This window comes from Falco peregrinus, chromosome 3, assembly GCF_023634155.1.
Source record: "Falco peregrinus isolate bFalPer1 chromosome 3, bFalPer1.pri, whole genome shotgun sequence".
NCBI classification, from domain to species: domain Eukaryota; kingdom Metazoa; phylum Chordata; class Aves; order Falconiformes; family Falconidae; genus Falco; species Falco peregrinus.
The window spans coordinates 19,829,781-19,853,119 of record NC_073723.1 but is presented as its reverse complement, the minus strand read 5'-3'; the positions used below and the strand labels follow the sequence as shown (position 1 = coordinate 19,853,119).

At 45.4% G+C, this 23,339-nt stretch overlaps 1 protein-coding gene across 1 annotated transcript; it reads right to left on the bottom strand.

The window, feature by feature from the left end:
- Positions 1-387: 387 nt before the first annotated feature.
- On the bottom strand, positions 388-21,466 carry HAS2 (hyaluronan synthase 2). Its single transcript, XM_005241193.4, has 4 exons — positions 20,859-21,466; positions 10,087-10,713; positions 5,421-5,522; positions 388-3,367 (listed from the first exon to the last, which is right to left on the bottom strand). The coding sequence occupies exons 2-4, from the start codon at positions 10,711-10,713 to the stop codon at positions 2,438-2,440; spliced, it is 1,659 nt and encodes a 552-aa protein (XP_005241250.1). The 5' UTR covers positions 20,859-21,466; the 3' UTR covers positions 388-2,437.
- Between the last annotated feature and the right edge of the window lie 1,873 nt (positions 21,467-23,339).

The window sequence follows — 23,339 nt, the reverse complement described above, 5'->3', positions numbered from 1 at the left end:
GGGAGGGCTGGAAACTATCAGCTCTCATCTAAAGTACTTTGGCCATAAACTTCAAAGTGCTTCCCAGAAGGATGTTGGATTGCTATTCCTCTTTTACAAACCAGGAAGCTGAGGAAAAAAGGAAGTGTTTGGACTGAAATCATCTAGCAGCTGTTGGCAGAGGCAGGCAGAGACTCTGAGTGTCGTCCAAATATTGGGCTGCCATTTTCAACCCAGGGATCAGTCCCTGGGTCCTCCAGGCACGCACTCTCCAGGTGCTCTGCTGCACCATGGCACATTCCTACTTGGAAATCAGGTTGGTGACATGATAAAAATGACCTTCAAACCATGCAGACTGATGGCTTCAAAGCAGAAGTGCTCATCAGAAATACCATGAATTAGTCATAATCTTATCAAAAATATTTTATTTATGAAAGTAACAATTATACTATACAACCTATATTGGAAGTACATTGAATAATTGCTAGAATAAATACAGGCAATTAATTCAATCTTTTTATAGAATGAGAGGATTTATTTGACATTTGAATGTTAACCCAAGCTTTAACTTACATCATAAATAGTTAAAAGGCATAGTCAAGTTTTTTTTTCATTTTTACTGTTTCTTTTGCTGTTTTTAATACTGTTCTATTTTGTAATCAACATGAATCAACTCTCCAATCATTAACATAATATTAGTATAACTTTCAAGCAATCATGTACCTCAAGATAATCAGACAAATAAGGTAGTGTGTGTGCAGTTCATTCTACAGCAGAGTCTATTAATGTCTGCATAAAAAAGAGAAGCTGAAAATGCTTCTAAGTTCTTTAAGCATCATATGCTGATTTCTGCTTTACCACAGTGCTTTTAATACCAGAATCTAAAAAGGGCATGTATCTGTATGCAGCTGGCTTTCTGTTGCTCTTTATAAAGTATATTAGGGCTCAATGCCACATTCCTTTGGCTGGTGAAGGACTGCAGAATTTAGTCCTGAATATTATTTCTCAAAACCATGGTCCAAAGTAAATGTCCAAGACTGATTGTTAGGCACCAAAGAAGTGACTGATTTGCTAAGGCTTGATGTTTTCTGATAAAAAATTGGCTTCTTTTCTGGTAGATATGCTTTAGTCAAACACAAATTACTGAGCTCAGTACTGGGGTCTGTATTACACTGGATGTCAGAGAAGCTGATATCTGTATTTTCTGTAAACTGTATGAAGGGCACTGCAGAAGCTTTACAGTAAGACACCCTACATTTTGAAGTGTTGACAAGTTTTCCTTCTATCTATTTTTCTTTTTTAAACTCAGAAATCTGAACTATCTTCTCGGTACTAGCAGATTATGAAAATTATGACCATCAGTGAAGTCAATAGTAGTTTTTGGTGTCCAATATTTCTCCAGATCAGACATTTTTGACTCCTCATGTCCCATATAAAACCAGTGGGAGTTTTCCTATGGCAATGTCTATTCCAATGGCAGGGAGGCCTGTCTTGCCTTGTGGCTATTGTGCATGCCAGAGATATTATGCTCTCAGCAGAGAAGAAAATTTCCCTTTTACAATGTTATCCAAAACAAAACCCCAAATTGCACATTATCTACCCCTTTGGCCTTGTTTACGCACAAATATGCTTGTATTCAAAAACTGACAATGTTGGGCCTTTCCTAATAAATGTCTTCAAAGAGCACATTTAAATGCTTTTTCACAGAAATAACCATTCATCAATTGCAAAAATGCAGAAAGACTTTTAATTCTTTCTGTTGTGAACAATATGAATTCAGCACAAATTTGGGAGGAGAAAGTATGATTTTTTTCCCCCAAATGTATTAAAAAAGGCTAAAGAACAAAATGTTGGGGAGGCAGCTTTTTTTGGCAGATAGTAAAATATGAAATATGTAATTTAAAAAAAAAGTTGGCTTAAAAATACACACACACAAATAATACAATAATATAAAAATACAGCTCAGCCAATGGCCTCTTAAAATTTACCTTTGGCATTACATTTGGCAGCCTAACACAAAAGACCCTTCCTATAAACAGAACTATAAAAAAAGAGAAGTTCATAAATTAGGTTGCAAGGGGTTGTAAGATCCTTTTCTTGAGTCTCCAGACTCCTTTCCTTCCTGTCCACACACATAAGCATGACCAGTGAGGTATATAGAATGTAACACTGTCAGGCGTATGCACAATAAAAAAGTGCATAAACATAGAATTTCTCCCATTTTCTTGCGAACAGGTCGAAACTGTGTGGTTTGGTCTTCCCCCCCTTGGGAAAAAAAAAAATTGTTATTGTTTTTTTTTTCTTACTTTGGCAGGATGAAAATGAACCCAGAGGAATATCAATGTCCTATTCCCAGCAGCAATGATCCATTTCCCTTGGCAACATTCGTCTGATGCCACAGATACTACAAGGTCGTTGGGTTGCTTTACAACTCTCTGGGTAACTTCCCATGGAAACATCATACGTCTAGCACCATGTCATAGTGTGGCTCTTTCTTCCGCCTGCCACATTTGGTGATAAGAACCAAGTACAAAGTCAAAAGCATTACCCAGTAACATGCATAGAGTATTGTGCCGATGATGAGAACTGTCTGTTTTGACTCAGAAAATGGCTTTTTTGATTCCTTGTAGATAGTGAAAATCACGCCACCTAGGAGGATTGTAAACCAAATGGAGACTGGAATGAGTCCTATAAAATTAACTACAATGGTTTTTCTTCCTGACGTGCCCCACCCGGCTTTGTTTATCGTGGCAATTGCAAACATCTTTGCTGGCAGTAAACTTGACATGTACAACACCGAGTAGAGCGACATGAAAACCATGACAATGTTGCCCCTAAGGAAGCTGGCAAAGGAAGACTTTATCAGGCCCACTAACTGAACTGTCAACAAGAAGAGGAGGATGTTCCAGATTTTTCCCCTGTAGAAGAGCTGAATGACTGTGGCGATAAGGAAGAAAGGAAAGAATCCAGTGATTACAGCTTCATAGGTCATCCACAAATGGTGCTTGTGGAACCACATTGCATTATAAAGCCACTCTCTAAAGTACGATTTACTCCAGCGGGTCTGCTGATTCAGCCACCTGAGATACTCTACCGGTGTTTCGGTAAGGCACTTGGATCGAGCTGTGTATTTTGTTGCATAGCCCAGACTTAGCACTCTGTTAGTTAGATGCCTGTCATCTCCAAAGCTGCACTGGGAGCCCATAAATTCTTGGTTGTACCAATCTTCCACAAATTCATGGAGTAAAGAGTTTCTGTACATTCCCAGAGGTCCGCTGATGCACTGTACACAGCCGAAATAAGACTGACAGGCTCTTTCTATGTTAAATGCCATCCAGTATCTCACGCTGCTCAGAAAGGAGATCCAGGAATCGTATTTGTTCAAAATCTGCAAAATTAAAAAAGTTTCCATTTTAGATGAGCTCTTGAGACAGAAAATATGCACATTGCATCAATAATTTGCAGAGACTAGAGTACCATTAGCCGAAACACAGGGGGAACCTCACTCCTGTGTCCAACTCATGGCAAATCCAGGAGTTTACTGTACAGTCCAGGACATTGACAGGAGGGGCGAGATGAAGCCTTCAAAAGCCTGTTCCAGCAAAATGTTCTCTTCTTCCCTGCAACCTTTCCTATTATCCACCAAGAAACTTCTTTTCTGGATCATTCTTCCCTTCACCCCCAGTTAAGGACCTGCTCTGCCCCCCACACACACCTCCAGGGCTCACATGACTTCTTCCAGTCCCGCTAAAGCTATGTTGGAGCATGAGAAAGGTTGAGTACATGGTCTTTGGCCTATACTTTTGGTATCATAAGGCTGGCCATAGATTTTTGGCCCTGGACTATGTCCCCACATCTGACGTTAGACCCTCTGAGGAACAACCTGTTCTGATCTGTCTCTGCAGTACCAGCCCTGTTATGTTGCCCCAAGGAATGTTGTGATACTCCAGTAGAGTCTTGCCTTGGCCTGCATAAAGGTCTCAGTCTCTCCCTTCTCTATGCCCCAAAGCTCACCTGAAGCTCAGTCCTACACTTAAAATACAACATAGACATAGTCTAGGAGTCTGCACACTCAATGGAGGTATGAGCATGTGCAGATGCCCGAGTCCATGCCATCACATCCAGGTTCTAAGCACACACCTTGTGCTGGGGAATGTGGCAAGGAAATGTGTAGCAGGGTGGCTGTGCCAGGTCTGCACCTGTATCTTCTCAGTGTGAGGATTGCCAGGGCAATCTGTGGCCTTTACAATTAGAAAGCATTTTCCTGCAACTAGAAAAAAACAGTCTTTTGCTCTGATGGCCCTAATTCCTGTCAGGTTTGAAGGCCAAGGGCCAACTTGGTTTCTGCTTCAGTTTAATTCCAAAACATTTCAGAAGCAGCAGGGCTCAGGGATAAGCTTAAGCCTGGCTCAAATGTGTTTAGGTATGCTGGAAAGTGAATCGGGGGAAAAAAAAGTCCCAGAGCTTTCATTCCTCCCAGAGGACACATGTCCTTCCCACATCTCTCTGCAGATGCTTATGAACCTTCACTGCCATAGCTGAACCCATACTGTCCCCCTCCAGTTGTACTCACACATGCCCGGCATCTCACATGTGTAGGGTGAGCGTGACGCCTGGTTCGTGGTCAGTTCAGAGCCACAGAGACATTCAGGCTTCTGTGGGAATCTTAATTTCTGCAGTTAAGAGACACATGCCTGAAATACTTCTGACTACTGGGGTGTTCATCAGTAAGTGATTGCCCATATAGATGGCCCTTTCGCCTCTGTCTCACATAAAAGATCAAGTGAGTACAGAGGACCAATCCTAAGGTGAACTGAAATTTTCATATGCATTTTTTCTTTATAAATTGTAGCAGAAGCACTTGTGTCAAAAGGAACGCACAGGCTTCCACTGTAGCTGTCAGCCAAACTTGGCGATGCTGGAAAATCTGACAGAAGAGGACCTGGGCTGACTTGGGGGCTTTCTGTTGTTATGCCTGACAGAGAAGCAGAGGAAACCCAACAATACACAGAGTGCATAGGTGTGCTGCATTTCAAAAAGGTTTTTATTCCTAAAAATCTCGTCTGCCAGTAGGAACAAAATTAAAGTGCTTGGGGTGCTAGACTTGACTTTGAGAGACCTGTTCTCAATTCCTTTCTTCCCTATAGCTTTTCTTTGGTACCCTGACAAGCAGTTATACCCAGAGCCTCAAAGATGCCACAACAGTCCTGACAATGCCACTTTTCAGGTATATGGGGAAAAATAATATTTGCTTGCTTTCTATAGGTGTTAAAATCATACAGTGTTCACATCCAAGAATAAGTTTCTGTTCAACACACAGGAAGGTTAAGGTATCACAAATGCCTCAATCGTGGTATCACAGTATATGCAACACTGTTCCAGGCAGGGAAATCTGGTGCAGTGCAAAAACCCTCTGTTAATCTGAAAATTGTCGCACTCACCTGCACATCACCTCCAACTCCTCCAACCATTGGATCTTCTTCTAAAACCTTTACCATCTCCACTGATGAGGCTGGATCAAGCATTGTATCTGAATCACAGACCTACAAGTAAGACAAAAGAAGAACAAAAATGGATTAAGGAGTACACTAGAGGAGAAAATAAAGATCATGCAAGTGACTGTGGTGATTCTAAACGCATGTTCTCCTAAATGCGATTAAACCTCACTTTGGAGTCTGCATTGATACTTCTGTTAAAGGCCATTTGTGTCAGGCAGCAAGCAGTGGTGCTGAATGAAACTGTGCTTTTCAGAGCTGTGCACACAAACAAACCTCTCTTCTGTGTCAGTGCTATTAGTTTTACTGGCACACTGGGCTGGCTTCTTCAAGTAAGATATGCTCTCAGAGCTGGGGCACTAGAGAGCAGGACAATGTTTGTGGGTGCGTGGCAGATTCCTGCTGAGCCCTGACATAGGGTTTCCCTGTGTCGGCTGCATGGTTGGAGCACCCTGGTCAAATGTTTCCCACTGCCATATGAGGGAAGGAGCGAGGAGTTAAATTCCAGATACTGATTATAAAACAGGAAAAGTCAGCTAAGAGTCTGGGAAGAAACCTAATAGTTATTTCACTCACAGAAGGCTTTAGCAATTCATGTGAGATATGTATTTTGGATTCCAGAACAAACACATTTTTACTTTTAGATGCATGGTGTGTTATTAGTAGTGCAGGGATTTGACATTTGATATATAGAAATTATTTGCTATTTTCCTCTGGCATCCTTAGATAAAATATGTAAGGCCAGAAGGAGTGAGTCCTGAAGTGCAGCACTCCACGAGACTGGGGCAGAAATAGATGACACACACAAGGCGTTTCAGCCACACAGACACTCCTAGTCAACTAAACGCTGTGTACATTAGGAATTGGCTTTCCCCTGGAGAGTAGGAGGGGGGATTAGACAGGCTGTCCAGTCTGAGACAGCTGGCCTTGCCATCGTTTGCTGGGAGGAGAATGACGTGGGCTGCAGCCTGTTTAAAACAAGCGGGTGTCTCCTTGTTGCAGCTGCTGCTGCTGAAAGTGCTGTCCCCATTGTGTATAAACTCATTTTGCAAATGCCCAGAAGCTAGAGCAGAGGAGGCTGTCCTAGAAACACCCTTCTGGCTGACTGAATCCTGCCCTACAAAGTCTCATACTGCTTCCAGTTCATTCCCATGTTGCATTCCTCTGATTTCAGATGGGGAAGGTAGGGGCAAAAGTCAGTAGCTCTGCATGAACAACATATTAAGTCAGATTCTGGTGAGACTTCGTATTGCATATCCTAATTTTGGTGTCCTTCCATCCATCCTTTCAATTCAGCCAAAGCTCCCTCACTCCAGGGGAGTGGAAACCTTCATGTCTGGTCTGTGAAAGGGGAGGAGAGCATTTCAGGGCTCTGCTGCAGACCAGACTCAAGCAGGGAGGTTACCCAGGATAGCTGGGCTGCATAGCTTGGGATGCAGCTGAGAGTCTGCCAATATGCTCCCTCCCATGCTCATTCAGAGCGGGGCGAGAGGAGAAAGGTGATGAAAGCTCTTCTATTTCTGTCAGAAGAAAAGCTACAAGCATCTCCAGTTCCCACTAACTTAATGCATCCAGCTCCTTTCCTCAAAGGACTTATCCCAAGGAGCATCCTTGGAACCTGGCCAAGGTGGACCTCCAGCTTAAGTGGAAAGCTATCACCGGCAACAGCATTCGGTGATAGAAAGGGAGCAAAACAATTCTGCTGACAAGGGGACAGGATGCGTATGTTTTTATCTGGGGCTTCCTGGACAGACCTGTTGCTGAGTGTTTTGCAAAGGGAATCTATAGTTTGCTGAGTACCCAGGGCTCAGGCAGTGATACTCATCCTGTTTCTTGTGATCGTGAGTGGTGGGTTGGGATCAGTTCCTTCCCCAGCCCCTCTGCTTTCCCTCCAGTGCTTGTCACTTCTGTGGCTGAGTGGCCCCCACCCCATCAGATGCATTTATCTATAGCAGAAAGAACGGCCCATAAGCAACAATCACTATTGTGACATGAGGAATCCTGAAAACACTGGATTTATTTACAAATTACCAGCACGTGTCCTGGGCATGCCAGCACAGTGGACATGTCTGGGTTTCTGGGGCAAACAAGCCAGCATTTTCCATCTGGATGAGGTTTTTGCAGGTGAAAAGAGGACATGGCCAGAGAAAGGCAGTCACTTAGGGACCCAAATAAAACACACTGAGGTCTGCCCAGCTGGGGTGGCCTAGCACAGCCCAAAAGTCAATTTGCTGTCTTTCAACAGAAGGGCTGAATGACCTAGAAATTACTGTCTTGGTTCACAGGGTTGCATGAAAGGGATGCAACCTTAAGCGAGCTGTTCAGCTACTCATTATAACCAGTGGCAGTTTATCCAAGCTGCTCTGAGAAGTTCAGGCTGCACTGGACTGTCCACACAGGTACCTCCACCAAGCCAAGTTGAATTGCACCCTGGCCGCCCTGACCATCTCTGCACATACGATACCTGCCAGTTTAACCAGATTGCTTGCACCCTCCAAACCTCTTCCAGGATGGATATAAGCCCTCACAGCAGTTTCAAGTGTTTAATGAGATGCCATCAATGAACAACAGCCTGATATCTGCTTTGGTCTGAATGCTTATGATCGCCTGTCCACAACCCCGAGGTGTCTTTAAAAAACATAAGGCCTACAGTTTCAAGGGTGGGCAATGGTGCTGACTGGTGGGCAATGTTGCTGACTGGTCCACTTTTTTAAGTGCTTGATCATCTATGTATGTTGTTCAGCCCGTAAAATATCAGGCCTGTTTAAAGTAATTTACTCTGGGTAGCCCCAAAGAACCGTTTCAGATATCTCAACCTTCAATCGTTTGTAAAACAGAGCTGCATTTTAGCTGCATTGCATCACAACTTTGTAGTAGCCAGGGTCACCAAGGTGCTGCATTTCTAATATAGACGTGACCAGAGATGTGACTCTGGCATCAATCATTACTGCAGCCTTTGGTGGCTGCTTGCAGCAGCATTACAGACCCTGACACATCCCTTAGGACTTCTGAGCCAGGTCAGGAGTGTTAATTGACTGAAAGACCAGAAACCTCTCTTCCATTTTCTCAGTTTATGCTATGACTGTTGAAATAGAAACACTTTTTCCAGGTTCCCTGAACAAATGCAAGAGCTGGACTGAGGGAGGAAACTTGCAATGAATCTGTTTCCTTCTCTCTCTGCAATCTGATCCTTCTGTGTGAAGTGATTATAAAACCATGCTAATAAAGAAAACCAGCATTTTTATCCCATCGTAGTCCCTCACAGCACAGAATCAAAGTGCAGACAATGAAGAGCTTAAGCCCATTGTTTTCAGATAATAAATCAGTTTCAGTTTTGGAAGTGGTAGGGGATGGGGTTTAAATCTTTGACTTACTCTCCCAGCTCCAGTAACAGGGTGGTTCCTGGCACTCCTCAGTTTCTGCCGCTCCCGTATGTGGAAGACTCGCAGCTCTCAGCCCAGCTACTGGCAGCCTCTCTGTGTCCCTTGGACTCTGTGCCCATGGATGCTGGGCTGTGAGGAGCATGCATGCACACAGACGCACAAAGGCTGGGCACGGACCTCAGAAACACACATGGCTCAGCCATGCAGCTGCCCTGAGAGCAGACAGCATCTCACGGGGAGCTGCTGCTCCACCGGAGGAGACCATTGGACGCTCTGAGAGAGAAGGTGGGAAGGGCAGAGGGTGCTTAATTAGGAATGTCATCTCGTGTTCAGTGGTATCAGTCAAGCCTTGCTGGCCTTGATCGACAAGGAAGGATCCTCAGTGTCCAGCCAGAGACTCTGGTCCCACCCACCTTCCTCCATGCACAACCTCTTCCCCTTCCCGTGGTCGGCAGGGCTGTTTGCAGGAGAGAGGAGTACTTCCATGTGTACGGCAAAAACATAGGAAATCTTTCACAGGCTCCAAGGCAGCTGGAAAGAAATGTGTCTCTGCTGCTTTGGAAACAGGGAAAGAGGACCCAGCCTAATTCATTCTTAAGTGAGTAGTGTCATAAGGGCTTTAAAGGCCAAGTCGCGGTGAGTGAGGTAATGCAGCTGTAAGTGATGAAGGAAAAGCTCCTTCAGGCTTTAGCTGAAGAAACCTCTTTTTCAAGGCTGCACATTGACCCTTTTATTGGATACTCCACGTGGCCTTTGAAGGCTTTAAAATATCGCTGTCTTTTTTACAGACTCCACCACTGCTCCGAGATATTCCCTAGTGCCAGCAAATACCTATCTGTCTGCTTGCATACGGGGCTGCTAACAACCTCACAAAATCAAACCTTACCTGAGACCTTGACCTACAGGAGCAGAGATGGGGTCTTCAGGAGGCCACTGGCTTTGTCTGGAGCAAAACCATTTGGATGAAGGGGCAGTACTGAAGTCTGGGGAAGGATTTCAGTTTTCTCCAGTAGCTGGTGCACAGATTTAACATATTCACAGATAGACTGACCATTTTAAAAGGTAGCAAAATACACTTTTAACGGTCAAGCTGTTTCCAAACAGACTGAAAGGAGCACTGTGTTCATCAGGGACTAGGATGGCCTCTAACATGCTGTACAAAATATACAAAAGCTGCTTTCTTTCAAAGTGTGTTTGAATTGGCACTGACCTAGCGCTCTAATACCTACCTGTACATAATCCACGCTTCTCCCCAGTGCTTTGAATGCTGTGTACATTACTTCTCTTTTTCCACCCCATTTCTGCATGATGCAAACACTTTTGTTGGACAGGACCAGCTGAGATACATGTTGCATGCTCTCTCTGTGGGACTCCTCCGTCTCACCCGGACCTTTGTCGTGGAAGTTATTATTCCAGATATAAGTGGCAGATTTGTCCCTACCCATGATTTCAGTAAAAATGTCCATCATGTAAACGTCATCTTCCGAGTTCCCATCAATGACCATAACAACTTTAATTCCAGGGTAGGTCAATCGTTTCACAGAAAGTAAACATTTTCTTAAGTAGTCAGGATCCTCTTGATAGGCAGCAATACAAAGGGCAACTGTTTTGTTCAGCTTGATTGGAGTCTCTAGTGACCGCTTCATTTTCCTGTGCTCTAGAAAGGCAAACAGGCTTTGGATGATGAGATGTGATGCCAGGATAGCACCATAGAGTCCAAAGGAGAAGTAGTAGTTGTCTGTTTGGATGAACTGGTAGCCCACAATGTAAGCAGCGGTGATTCCCAGCAGGAGGGACACCCCAAAGAGTGTGGTTCCAAGTATTCTCAGGATACATATAAACCTCTCACAATACATCTGCAAAGAAGTATGGAAACCATTAGCAGAGCCACCACTTGCTGATGTAAGAACTCGTAAGGGGTGCACATGGCTACAACACAGAGCTCAGCACGAACAGATTACACCCTGTGCTTCTGGCTGTATCATGGGCTTACTGCACCACCTTGCTCAACCTAAGATCCCTTTGCAGTGCTTTCTCCATGTAGGGTAAGATTCAAACACACTTAATGTACCAGGGGTGTTTTCTACTATTTGTAATGTCCTCACAGAAGGTGCTGTCTATGTCAGGATCAGATTTTGGCATCCTGGGCTTGCTGAATGAGACGCTCTGTCATATTACCCTGCGGGCGTTGGGGAAGGGGCTTTTGGGCCACCACTCGCTTCATATGGTGATGGGTGAGTGAAACAGCTGAATGTCTGGGCAGCCTCTCCTCATCCCCCATCCATGTCATGACTGCATCCCACCCTGAATCACTTCTGTCGCTTCAATTATGTTTGCAAAAATATTAGAAAGACATTCTTAAAGCAGATGTCTGAATGTATTTATAATGTTTTAAACAGATGTCTGACTATATTTATAATTTATATTTATATAGTCAGACATCTGCTTTAAAAGGTCTTCTCAATACCATTGCAAAAATGTATTATTCATACATTTGTGTACACAGATATATATGGACGTGTGAGCATGTGTGTATAGGGCTAAAGCCTGACTGAGATTAAGTCTGTGGCAAAAGTACGTATTAATTTAACAGAGCCAAGACTCCACCCTGGACTCAGAAATTCATTAGAACATCAGCTGATTCTGAGCATTCCTGCATATTTAGGTTACCTGGCCGTAAAATCGTCCAACCTAAGCTCTGGGTATGCAGGAGCTGGCTGGCATGGAGGTTGCTCTGGTATTCTTCAGACAAATGATCTAAGCAGGCAGACAGGCAGAATATATTGCTACCTAACTGCTTTTTGTTGACAGTCACATCAACCGTTTGATGCATCAGCTTTCTCAGAATTACAGGAAAGTTAATGGCAACGTTTTATGCCAACAGATGCATTTGACGTTAAAAACATAAACCAGGTAATGTCTGTTTAAGGCTAACCCACCAAGTGTGTTGCAAGTCAATGAATCTGAAACTCCTGCTTGGATGTTTTGCTGAATTAGGGCCTCTCAGGGTAATGGACTTAATATTTGTGTTTTCTAACTATTATTCATATTTTTCCTGCTGCTATCATCTTGCTCATCTGCTGCTGATGTTTATTTCACCATCTGTTGGCCAAAGCTGAAGTTGGAACAGCACTTTCTTACATCATATATATCTTTAACTCTTTCTTGAAAAAATGCTACCAAGTTGCAGCAGCATAGCTGTCACCAATTATATTTCTGTCCGAAAAGTTACAGACTTGGAAAAAAAAAAAAAAAAGTCAACACAGAATCACTTACAAAATAAAAATAAACCAGGCGAGCATAAAGTCTGAGGTTACAAAGACTATGCTTTTTTCCACTGGCTATTTAGCGTCTTAAATTTCAAGACAGGAGGAAGCCTCTTGAATGTATATTTGGAGACACTGTTAAAGAAATCAGACCCTATCTCTAGGACGTCCTTGAATACTTACGGCTGGGCTCCGACAGGTGCTCTAATCACCCCCAGCAAAAGGGACTGTCCCCTCTCTGGCCTGTCTGAAAGCCTCTCACAATGGAAGTCATAAAGGAGCCGAATAAAAGATACCTTATGCTTACCACTGCTATAGGCGAATTAAAACTCAGTGCCCAAAATAGACTCGCTTTAGAAAACAGATTAAGTAATGGATCCCCTCTAGATTACCTTGAAGACAAATAGCCTGTGTGTTTATTAATCCTTTAAGGACGCTGAAGGTCACAATCATCAAGGTAAATGTTTGATTAATGGTGCAGTTGTACTCTGCTTTCCCATTTGGGGTCCGCTACTTCTCTTCTCTTGCCAGAAATAGAAAATTCCTATTAGTGACTAGGGGCTAAAGTCTGCTTACATTAAGAATTATATGGCTGACATAAACGGATCACTTGTATGAGTAGAGCTCACAGGATTCAGATTAAGATCTGGAGCATTTACACTTGACTGACTATGTTCTACACCAGGCTTCTTTTATATTAATTTGCTATTGCTTTTCCTAAGAAGTGTTTTTTGCACAAAAAGGAAAAAAAAAAAGAAATTAATTCTCTGATCTTGTCATTACAGCACAGCTTCCCTCCCTCGCAAAAAAAAAAAACAAAAAAAAAAACCAAAACCAAAACAACCAACAAAAAACAACCCAGTCTTTTAAGATCAAGAAATGGATTTCTGGTCTTAATAAAACAGCATTTTTTTTCCCTATCCTTTCACTGTCAACCTTGGGAAAATAAACTGTGTTTTGATCTAAATTCCTGGCTTTCATCAAAGAAACTTTCTCCTTTGTATGTGCAATTGAGGTTTTTATGTATAGTCTTTTAACTGACTGAATCTCAGGGAAAGTCTGGAAAATGTTGCTCAATATTCTCAAGCTTTAGCATGTGAGCTATTGATAACTTGCCCAGCAGAACTGATCTTTATCGACTTGAACGTGCCCAAAAAATGGCAAAGAAGCCAAAAACTCTCCACCCTTCTCCAATAATTGAGCCAAGAAGTTAAAAGGAAATTATGTTTGTACAAGTCTGGGGCGAAAAATGAACTGCTGAGTCAAATACCAGCACCAAGGGTAGGGAATAGCTGCACAGGAGATGGTAAGGTCAGACAGCGCTGGTATGAGTATCTAGCCTGGCCTAACAGAGTGAAATGTAAAAGGACATCCTTCATAAGGCATCAGTTGAAATCTATTCCTGAAGATTCCTGAACTTCTCACACAAAGCTAAAATCAAGTATTACTGGAGAACCAGCATACAGTACTGTGTTTTAACAGTTGCAAGCCTAAAATAATGCCATGCTGAGCCAAGAGGTATCAATTGCTCAGTGAAGGACAAACAGCCACCCTGACTTTCAAAGCCACGATTATTTTTCAGTCATTTCATTGGTAATCTAAGCACTAGCAATATTCTTTCAGCAAAATGTAATTGCTTATATTCAAAGTTGTCATCACTACAACCCTATTCAACAGGTGACTAACTGGTGGAGGGTACCATACACACATTGTATGACCAGCGTAGCTTAGTTTCTTTAGGTCTCAGCCTAATGGATCTTCAGTTCCTTGAGCGATTTAACCCAGTAAGTTTCTCCTGAGGAATATGCATTGCAGCACTTAAAAAAGAAAAAAACACTACCTAGGCTAGGGACGAGGTGCTCAACACGTGGAAGACATGCAGCCAGTACATATTCCTGGATCAACAAAGGTAGTTGCAGGTACAAATGGAACTGCTGCTACATAGGAATAGGTGTGGAAGTGAGGAGAAAAACACAGCTCCTCACCTGGTGAGAAGCTGAGTCTGTGGGTTACCTCACTGTGTCTGGAGTCAAATCTGAATCTTACACATTCTGGGAAGGTTCTTAACCAGTTCTGTAAAGCAGCAGGAGGAGGATAGTACCTACAATGTTTTGTTTTGTTTTTTGTTTTCTTTTGTTTTAAGAGTGAGTGCTCTTTAACACTGAAAGAAGTCAGATGGTCCATTGCTTTGCATCAGCCCTGAAGGACATTTCCAGAGGGCAATAAGATTGCACTGGCCGTGTCAGACTCTTTTGGAGGTGCCTCCGTCCCCCATGTACTGCCCAGGAAGCCTCAGACAGGACTGTTAATTCTACTCTGCAGCTTGGGCAAACTAAATCCTTTGTGGGCACCTTCACCTAACCCTACAACGCTGCACCCAGCACAAGCTTTACACAGCCTCCAGCAAAAGGTCTGTAAGCCCAAAATGAGTGTATGTAGAGAGGCTCCAAAGTCTGCTGCTGAGCAATTTCCAGCTGTTTATTTCCATGGATGAAGCTGGTCAGGGCTAACCAGCCCACCTAGTAGAAATGAAATAGGAAAACCATATGCTAAATCCTAACGCTATGTAGGCTGTTGCTGATTCAGTGACACATTTTGACTCACCAAGCAGTCATGTGTCTTGTAGCGAGTGTGCAGGAGGAGGCAATGTGTGCCTCTCTTTGGAGGCTCCTATGGAAAAACATGGATGGGAAACGAACCCTTCCATGTTCTTGACATCAGAGTTCACCTACTGAACTCTGGCATTATGTCTCTTTCGTCATCCTGATAAAGCCACAAAAAGAGGATTGTTATTGGGTTTTTTTGGTCACACCTATGATGAAGAACTTACTCTACACTGCTATTAACTGTTGGCATAACTATAAGTTGTAGTCTTCTAACATTATTTTCCTTAAAAAATTCAGGTTAACAAAGAGTTGACTGATACCTACACTGTACATATAATGACTGGGGTATTAACTCTTAACACTAGAGATCACACTCCTTTCTCAGACTGAATAATAGCAAAATATGCTTGAGTTCTTTCTATTCTGAAAAATATGTAGGTACATAGATCTAACTTTTAGAAGATCTAGACACTTGACTGAAATTCAGCAGGTTCTTCTGTCCTGCTTTTGACTGGGTTTTTACTTAGCAAAGAACACTGCTGACTTCCATGGTAAAGTACAACCTTTTCCTTCCTTCAAATCCATACAGCACAGTCCATCCATAGGCTTACTAATCAGCTTTCATGCATCCCTGAGAATAAAAAGATCTGGAGATAGTTTATCCCTTTGCAAAGTCAGGAGGCAAAGAGAAAAAAAGCTGAATTTGTTACTAATACATCAAGAGAGTAGTAAACAGAATAGGGGTAAATACGTAACCAGAAAACCTATGTGCATTGGTGTCTGAACACATCAATGTTGTCTGCAGTCTGTTCACTTATTCTGCAACAGCCACTGTGTGTGTAGGTGCTATGAGGACTAAGGAAGCAATCAGGTGGTCCCCAGCATTTGCTGATACAGAACATGGAACCAGTAACTGACGGGAGGTCAAACTGAAGTTAGGTTTGCTTGTCACACATGGGATGCAGCTCACTGCATCATCTGTTTCAGAAGTCATCTCTCATGTATGACACTCAAAACATATTGCCACGTAGTTCTTCTGGTTAGCTTTTCCCCAGAAGATGAAAAAGCAAGAGGGGGAGACACAGGAAGTTCATACATAAAGCTTAATGATTTGGAAGGTTGTTTGAAAGAATTAGCACTTATTAATTCCAAACATCTGAAAACATTTTTAAAAAACCTTACACTGCAAAAGTCAGTATTTTTCCAGGAGACAACAGAAAGAGTTCGGTCACAAGTGTGCTTATTTTATCCTTGTATTGGTTCTGGCTGAGATGGAGTTAATTTTCCCCATAGCAGCCCTCCTAGTGCTATTTGCTTTGTATTTGTAGCTAGGAAGGTGCTGAGAACACACCGCTGTTTGGGCTACTGCTGAGCAGTGCTCTCACAGTATCAAGGCTGTCCCTTCAACATCCCCCCCTCACCAGCAGGCTGGGGGTGGACAAGAGCTTGGGAGGGGACACAGCCAGGAGAGCTGACCCAGAGTGACCAAAGGGATAGTCCATACGCTATGGCGTATGGCATGTGCTCAGCAATAAAAGCTAAGAGAAAGGTGAGGGGGCAGGAGGCATTTGTTATTACAATGTGTGTCTTCCGGAGCAACTGCAACACATACCGAAGCCCTGCTTCCCAGGCAGTGGCTGGACATCACCTGCTGATGGGAAGTAGAGAATAAAACTTCTGTTTTTCTTTGCTTCTGCACACGGCCTTTGCTTTTGCTTTATTAAACTGCCTTTATCTTGACTTACGAGTTTTTTTCCCATCTTATTTTCTCCCTCCTGTCCTCCTAAGGAGGGGAGTGATAGAGCGGCTTGGTGGGCACCTGGCATCCAGCCAAGGTCAACTCACCACAGTCCCCTTCACCTTTAAAGGTTCAAAAGAGCTGTGCCTCTCCCTGAACATTGAGGGCTATCGCCACATCAGCAAGTAGTCTAATACTACAGGAACAGATCTGCAGAGAGGAACACCTGGTGCTGAGGGCCCAACTCCACCCTCCATACATATTTTACTCTGAACTAGGTTTAGTCAGATGCCATGGGTTGACAACCCATTAGGATCTGAAAAGTGTGTTCCAGGGGTACATCTTGTGACTAGTTATATTCAAGAGGAATCCAGCTTGTGTGCCCAGTGATCACTTTGTGATACAAAGCCAAACAATTTCGTTGGGAGTGTTTGTAGCATTGGTTTCGAGGGCACACTCCTGACTCAAAATAAATTGGTAATACAAACCAACCTCACATATGAGATCTGCACATCAGACTTGTCTGCAAATCTGTCGCAACCAGAAGTGCTGAGCACCGAAAACCTTTGAAAATGACTCATTTTTACGTGCCTGTAGAGAAGCTGAATTCTTGAATGTCTACTAGTCATGGTCCTCCGAACCTTAGTGCTGAGGCCTTGGATTCAGCAAAGCATGTAAGTATGTCATTAAAGATAAGAGTGCTCTTAAGTATTTTGCTGAAAAGGGAAGTCAGTGGATAATTTATCTTGCAGTTCTGTAGTGCATGTGTAAAATAAAAAAATCTTCCCCTGCAAAGCTGCTGTTTCTGGGGTACTCATGATAAAAATGTACACATACATCTGACAGATTTATTATAGAGATGAATCTCCTTTATGAAGATTGTCAGATGGGTCATTACCTAACCACTGCATTTCTTACATTAGGGAATCTAAGTGGCCCAGGACCCAGACAATTCGGATTTTTCTTCCTAGTGTTGCCATACACCTGCTGGGTGACCTTAGGTAAGTGAATTCACCTCTCTCTGTCTCAGCTTCCTCACCTGTAAAATGGGAATCATAACCAAGCAAGAGGTTCTTGGAGGTCTACAAAATCCTTCCTAAGGCTGCGGTTACCCCTGTTTGTAATGTTACTCTTTCTGGTGTAGTATGGAACCAGAGAACTGGTGGGTCCCATATAACTATTTTTCCTAAAAAAAATACCCAAACAAAACCCAACACACCACCTTCCATTTTCCTTGCCTACATTTACCTGAAGGTACAGTCAGTAGGGGTTTGTCTGTAATGAACGTGCAACTGTCACTCAGCAGGATGCCTGAGATCAGTGAGGCTGGCAACATAAAAGTTGACACACGTGGGCGTAAGCGCATGCAGCTACCCAGGGCTGTTTTGTATACAACCAAAGGAAGAGTACCATCTTTTACAAGCCTTGGAAATCCCACTCCTTACTTGTGAGAACAGCATTGGCTTCAACAGAGCAGCTGCTTCAATGCCATGAGCGTGTTTGAGTGCATGCGTGAGTGTGCATGCACATGGGCTGACACATACCGTATGTGGCCTTATACACAAGCACTCTGTACATATACACAAACAGTAAATAAGGGTTACAATTTTTCAACCAATATTTAGATTCATTATTAGCCTTATTTTGTTGGGAAAATAAATCATTCATCTTTGAAGTACAAATGATTCCAGGTACACATTAATTACAAGCATAAAATAGCTGTCCAGACTCCCTCTTCTATTTTACAGCCTGCAGAGAGGAAACTGGAAAGTTATGTTACATCTGTACATCTTTACTACAGCAGAGTTACCATATCTGGTGCTTTTGGTTATTTATCACTTCCAGATTTTGTCATGCCATTGATCTTCTGGAAAGGGCTCACATAAGACTAAAATTAACTTTGGGGTTAGATTGAAAATAAAGAACAGGATTAGTAATGATGGCAAACTGTATCTGCATGCACAGGCTTTGATCAGCAAATCAAGAATATCCCGTCTGCTCAATGTATGTTTCCCACTAAACTGCCCAAATTAGGTCTCTTACAGGTTTGAGTAACCAACGTGGAATGAATTCTACAGCTGGTGGTTGGATTTGTCCTTAATGTAGACAGTGATACACTAGTTGTTAAATTCATTGAAAAAAAGAAAAAAAAACCACCAAAAAACCCCATCAACAAACCGAACCAAATCAAACAACCAAACCCAAAAGCCCCAGATAAAAGCTTTAAGAAATAAATCAGAAAATCACGAAGTAAACCGTATTTGCACTCAGATATTTTGCATTGCGGTTAAAAAAAAATTTGGTTTAGAAATGTTTCCTAGTTGCTAGTTATGGAGTCCATGGACGCTTTTGGCACAAAACTGACTGCCCCATGCCATAATCCAGCAAATAAATATTTATTTGGTGTTCATAGCTTATTATCTTGTAATTTGTTTATAAAGCACAGGCCGTATCTTGTTTGACTTAGCCAGGTCCCACTACACTGGATGGAGAAGTAATTTGCTGCTTTATGCACTAAACCTGAATATTCACAAAATGAAGCAAATTTGCTTCCCCAGCATAAATATGAAAGGCCAAGTCCATTGCTAGCATGGGAAACTCCACTGAAACCAGCAGAGCTGCTCTTCCTACTGACCTTTTCCCAGGCTTTTTTGTGCTTACATGTAGGGTAAGAAAGATTTTAAGAGCATGAAATAAAATAAAATCCTGGCTTTATTGAGACCAGTGACAAAACTGCTCTCACCCGGGTGGGGGCTGGATTTTGAGCAGTTTTCAAGGGAAGCGACCACGTCTCATCACCCTGGAATGAAATGACCTGCCCGACCCCAAGGGAGCCCCCGGGACCCCCCCCGCCCCCCGCAGCGTGTGCGGGAGTGAAACCGTGCGTGTGCCCGCGGGGGAGCGCCCGTGGCAGGGGGAGCACCCGGGGAGGGGGGGGGGGGGGGGTAGTACCCGTGGGGAAGGGGGGGTGGGGAGCGCCCTTTGGGGTGGGGCGGGGCGGGGGTAGCGCCCGTGGGGAAGGGGAGAGCGGCAGCCTCGGGGCGCGGAGTGACGGGGCCCCGAGGCGGGGGCGGGCAGCGCCCACCGTGCGCTGGGAGCGGCTCTCGAAGGAAATCCCCCCCACGTTAGGGTCCTCGCCGCCCCTCCGCGCCGGCACCGCTACGGACCCAGGCAGGGCTCCTGGAGCTGGGTCTGGGCCGCGCCCCAGGCGGAGCTGAGTCCCGAGCAGATGCAGCGGCAGGGCCTGCGGCACCCACCCCCCACCCACGGAGGGGTGCAGCTGGGGGGGAGACCCCCGGGCGGCGCCCGGCAGAGCGGCACGGCACGGCGCGGCACGGCGCGGCACGGCACGGCACGGCACGGCACGGCGCGGCACGGCGCGGCACGGCACGGCACGGCACGGCCCCGGCCCCGCTCCGCGCTGCTCCGCGCTCCGCCCGCCGGGGCTGCTCCTCCTGGGGAACCCCGGCCCGGCGCCGCAGCCAATGGGGGCGGTGCCGGTGACGTCACAGCGGCTGGGCGGGGCGCCGGGGGATCCCCCGCGCTGCCACGTCACGGGAGGGCGGGACGCGCTCCGCCCGGCGGCGGCTGTGCGCGGGGCTCGGCTGCGCGGCGCTGCCCTCGCCCCCCCGGCGTGACCCTCCTTCGGCCGGACCTCGCGGGTCCCGCCGGGGCTGCCCGCCGGGGAGGGGCCGCGCTCGGGCTCGGGCGGGCAATCGCTGAGGGCTGGCGGGCAGCCCGCCCCTCCCCCGGGAAACCGCCCGCCCCGCTCAGCGCGGCAGCAGGGCCGCTCGGGCGCGTTTGGTTTGGCCCCGCCGAGGCGGGACTCCAGCCCTTCTCCTCCTCCTCCTCCCCGTCCTCCTCCTCCTCCTCCCGCCCGCCGCCTCCTCGCCGGCCTCCCCGCAGCCCCGTCCCGCCCTCCGCGCCTGTCACGTCCCCGCTCCCGGCCCTGGATGCAGAGGGCGGCCGGGGTGCAGCCAGCCCGCGCTGGGAGCAGGTCTCAGCGGAGCGGCTGCCTAACCTGTTGCTCGGTTTTAGTGTGATTTTAGGTTAGGTTTGCTGTTGGTTTTGGTTGTGGTGGGTTTGTTTGGGGGTTTTTTTTTGGTTTTGTTATTTGGTTGTCTTTTTTTTTTTTTTCCTTCCAAATCTTAAAGCTCAGCGATATCTTAAACGGATTACACGGAGGAGGGGTTGAAGCTGAAAACCTCATTCATCCTCACGAAGGTCCTATTCATTGCCGAAATAGGTGTAGCATAGAGCCGGTAAGATCCTCCCCCAGCCCCGCTCGTATCTGGGGAATCGGTCCCAGCTTTCCTCCCTCGAGCAATGGCCATGGGAGGAGAGGGTCTTCTGCTCTGGAGGTGACAGAAGCGGAATCGTAAATCACCTACCTTGTTTGTTCTTCTGTCCTTTGGTCATAAAGGGGCTCCAGCCAGCTGTGTGGTCTCACGTACCGTTGCTCCCGCTGAACAGTTTCCAAGTTTGAGGTAAAAGATCAAATCGCACTTTTCAGGGACTTGTTGAGACACTCAGAAATAAAAAATAATTAAAAATGAAAATAATAAAAAAAATTGTTTAAGGCTATTCAGTCCTACTCATTTTCTCCCACGTGTTTGCACAATTATCGTGTATTTGTCTTTCTCTGCTTCAGTTTCTAGCTCAAAGATGTGGGATTTTTTTTCTTCCAAATAATAATATTAATAATAAAAAAAGTTAGAATTAATAAATTAGGAATTAGTTTCTTGTTGTCGAAGCTGAAGATCTTGTTTCAAACCTGGCTAGCCAGGAGCCTGGTGAAGTTGCAAGGCAGCGTCTGAAAGTTTGAGAGATGTACAGCATCAGATAAAGTCTCTTTGGTGATGCCTTGCTGGCCGAGTAACTGTTTCAATGAGGTTTCTCAGCAGCAGCAGCAAACGGGTAATATTTTCCAGACGTCTTTTTCTTTCCTGCTGCTGCTTTTCTGCCTCCTCCACGTTATGGGGTCTTTTAACAAGTGAGACTTGAGTTGTTTTAATAGGCGGAGGATGGCAAGAAGGAGGGGAGGGAACTCCTGTAAGGAGGGAAGAAAAAAAAAAAAAAAGAAACCAACCCTGCCCATTGAAATGATCTCAGCCAAGGACCAGTTCAGAGGCAGGGATTCAATTAGCTAAGTTGCAAGTTTTGCAGAGAAATGCAACACGCACATGTTGCCACCACCTGATTTCCTCTTCGTGCCCCGCAGTTAGGGGGAACCCCCCACTTTCCCCACTCCCTGAATCTCTAGGCTTGGGGTGTGGGACTCATCCCTCCCACAGCCACTATTCGGCTGGGACACTTTTTGCTGCTGCTGGTTTTTATTAATAAGGGAATTGCCTCTATGAATGGATGAATTTTGCAGTTTCCAATCCTGCTTTACCCATTCACTCTCGGAAACATTTGCTGTAGTAAGTACCTGGGGAAGCTCCCACTGGCATTAATGCCCATGCCACTTGCGTTAAAATGAGCCACGAAACACACCGGACAATTGAAGAACTGGGAAATTGTGGGGTTTATTTTTTTTTTTAGTTTTTTGGTTTTTTGTTCTGTTGTTGTTAAAAAAAAAAAAAACAACAAACAAAAAAACCAAACAAATGCTCACCCTGCCCTCCATTGATGGTTTACAGCTAGGTAGGGGCACCAGCAGTTACCAGCACACCCTCACCGCCTGCCGCTCGCCAGCGGCAAGGACGGGCTCCTTCCCTTTGTAACTCCTCTCTGCCCTCCGAGGCGGATTTCCCCGCTCCCGAGCCCCCGTTCCCACTGGCAGTGATCTAGAAAGGCCACTAGGTGGCACTGTTGAGGCGAGAGGAGCAGCGCGGCGCCCGGGAACACCCCGGGCCGGGATGCGCGGGCGGGTGCGCGGAGCCGGGCTGGGCGCTGCGGGGTCTCGCCGTGCCCTGGCAGGGACCCTCCGCGGGAGGATGCAAAGGGAGAAGGGGGTGGGATATCAGCTTCTCATTCCTCCGTGCTGTTTTCTCAAGCACCACAAAGGTCGCCGCTCGGAGGCGTGGAGCCCACAAAGGGGACGGTGTCCAGGCGCCGTTGGGAAACGCGGCGGTGACTCCTCGCCGTTACGTTCCGGTGGAGGAAAAATCTGCAGCGCTCTGGGGGCTCCTCATGAGCAATAAATGGTTTAAAGTTGGTGGTTACCTAGAACTGGGTACCTCGGTATCTTTGGGTACCTCATTAACCACCATCACCCTTCCCATCCTTTGATGTAATACACAGATATCGTTCCCCTAGTCTATGCACCACCCCTGTAAAAATGTCTATAAAATATTCACAAAATGTCTGTTGAGTTCATATAGTCCATGAACACGGTCTCTTATAGTGGTCACTCAGGAGAGGAGAGGTGTGCTGTGTGGAGTTACTGGGCACCAAAGCCAGCTCAGGTCAGGTCACTGCTGCACTTGCGCTGCTTCTTGTAAGGCCTGTCCACTGGTTCAGGTGGTTGCTGCTATATCGTTCCTATAACATGAAACTCAGATCATGGGTTACAACCATTTAAAGGTATTTCCATTACAATCTCCACCTCTTGTCCCTTCAGACCAGCCCGTAGGGTTTAACATTACGATTAACTCCTCCTCTTGCCCCTGCTCTGGCTTGGACCTATCCACAGACTGCAGTCCCTTAGGGGTGTACCTGCTCCAAGTGGAGCCTCAGCTACAAGCCACAGTCTCTCCAGGGGTATACCTGCTGTGGCATAGAGTCATCCACAGCTACAGTCATTTCAAAGTGCACCTGTTCCAGCATGGCTTTATCCATGGGCCATGACCATAGACCTGCTCCAGCATGGCCTTACCCACAGCCACAGTCCCTTCAGAAGTAAATCAGCTCCAGCATGGCCTTATCTC

Coding starts and splice junctions, on each gene's coding strand:
- HAS2 (XM_005241193.4), bottom strand. CDS start 10,713: ATGTATTGTGAGAGGTTTATATGTATCCTGAGAATACTTGGAACCACA. Junction 5,523..10,086: donor GAAGCGTGGATTATGTACAG/GTAGGTATTAGA, acceptor TCTTACTTGTAG/GTCTGTGATTCAGATACAAT. Junction 3,368..5,420: donor GAGTTGGAGGTGATGTGCAG/GTGAGTGCGACA, acceptor TTAATTTTGCAG/ATTTTGAACAAATACGATTC.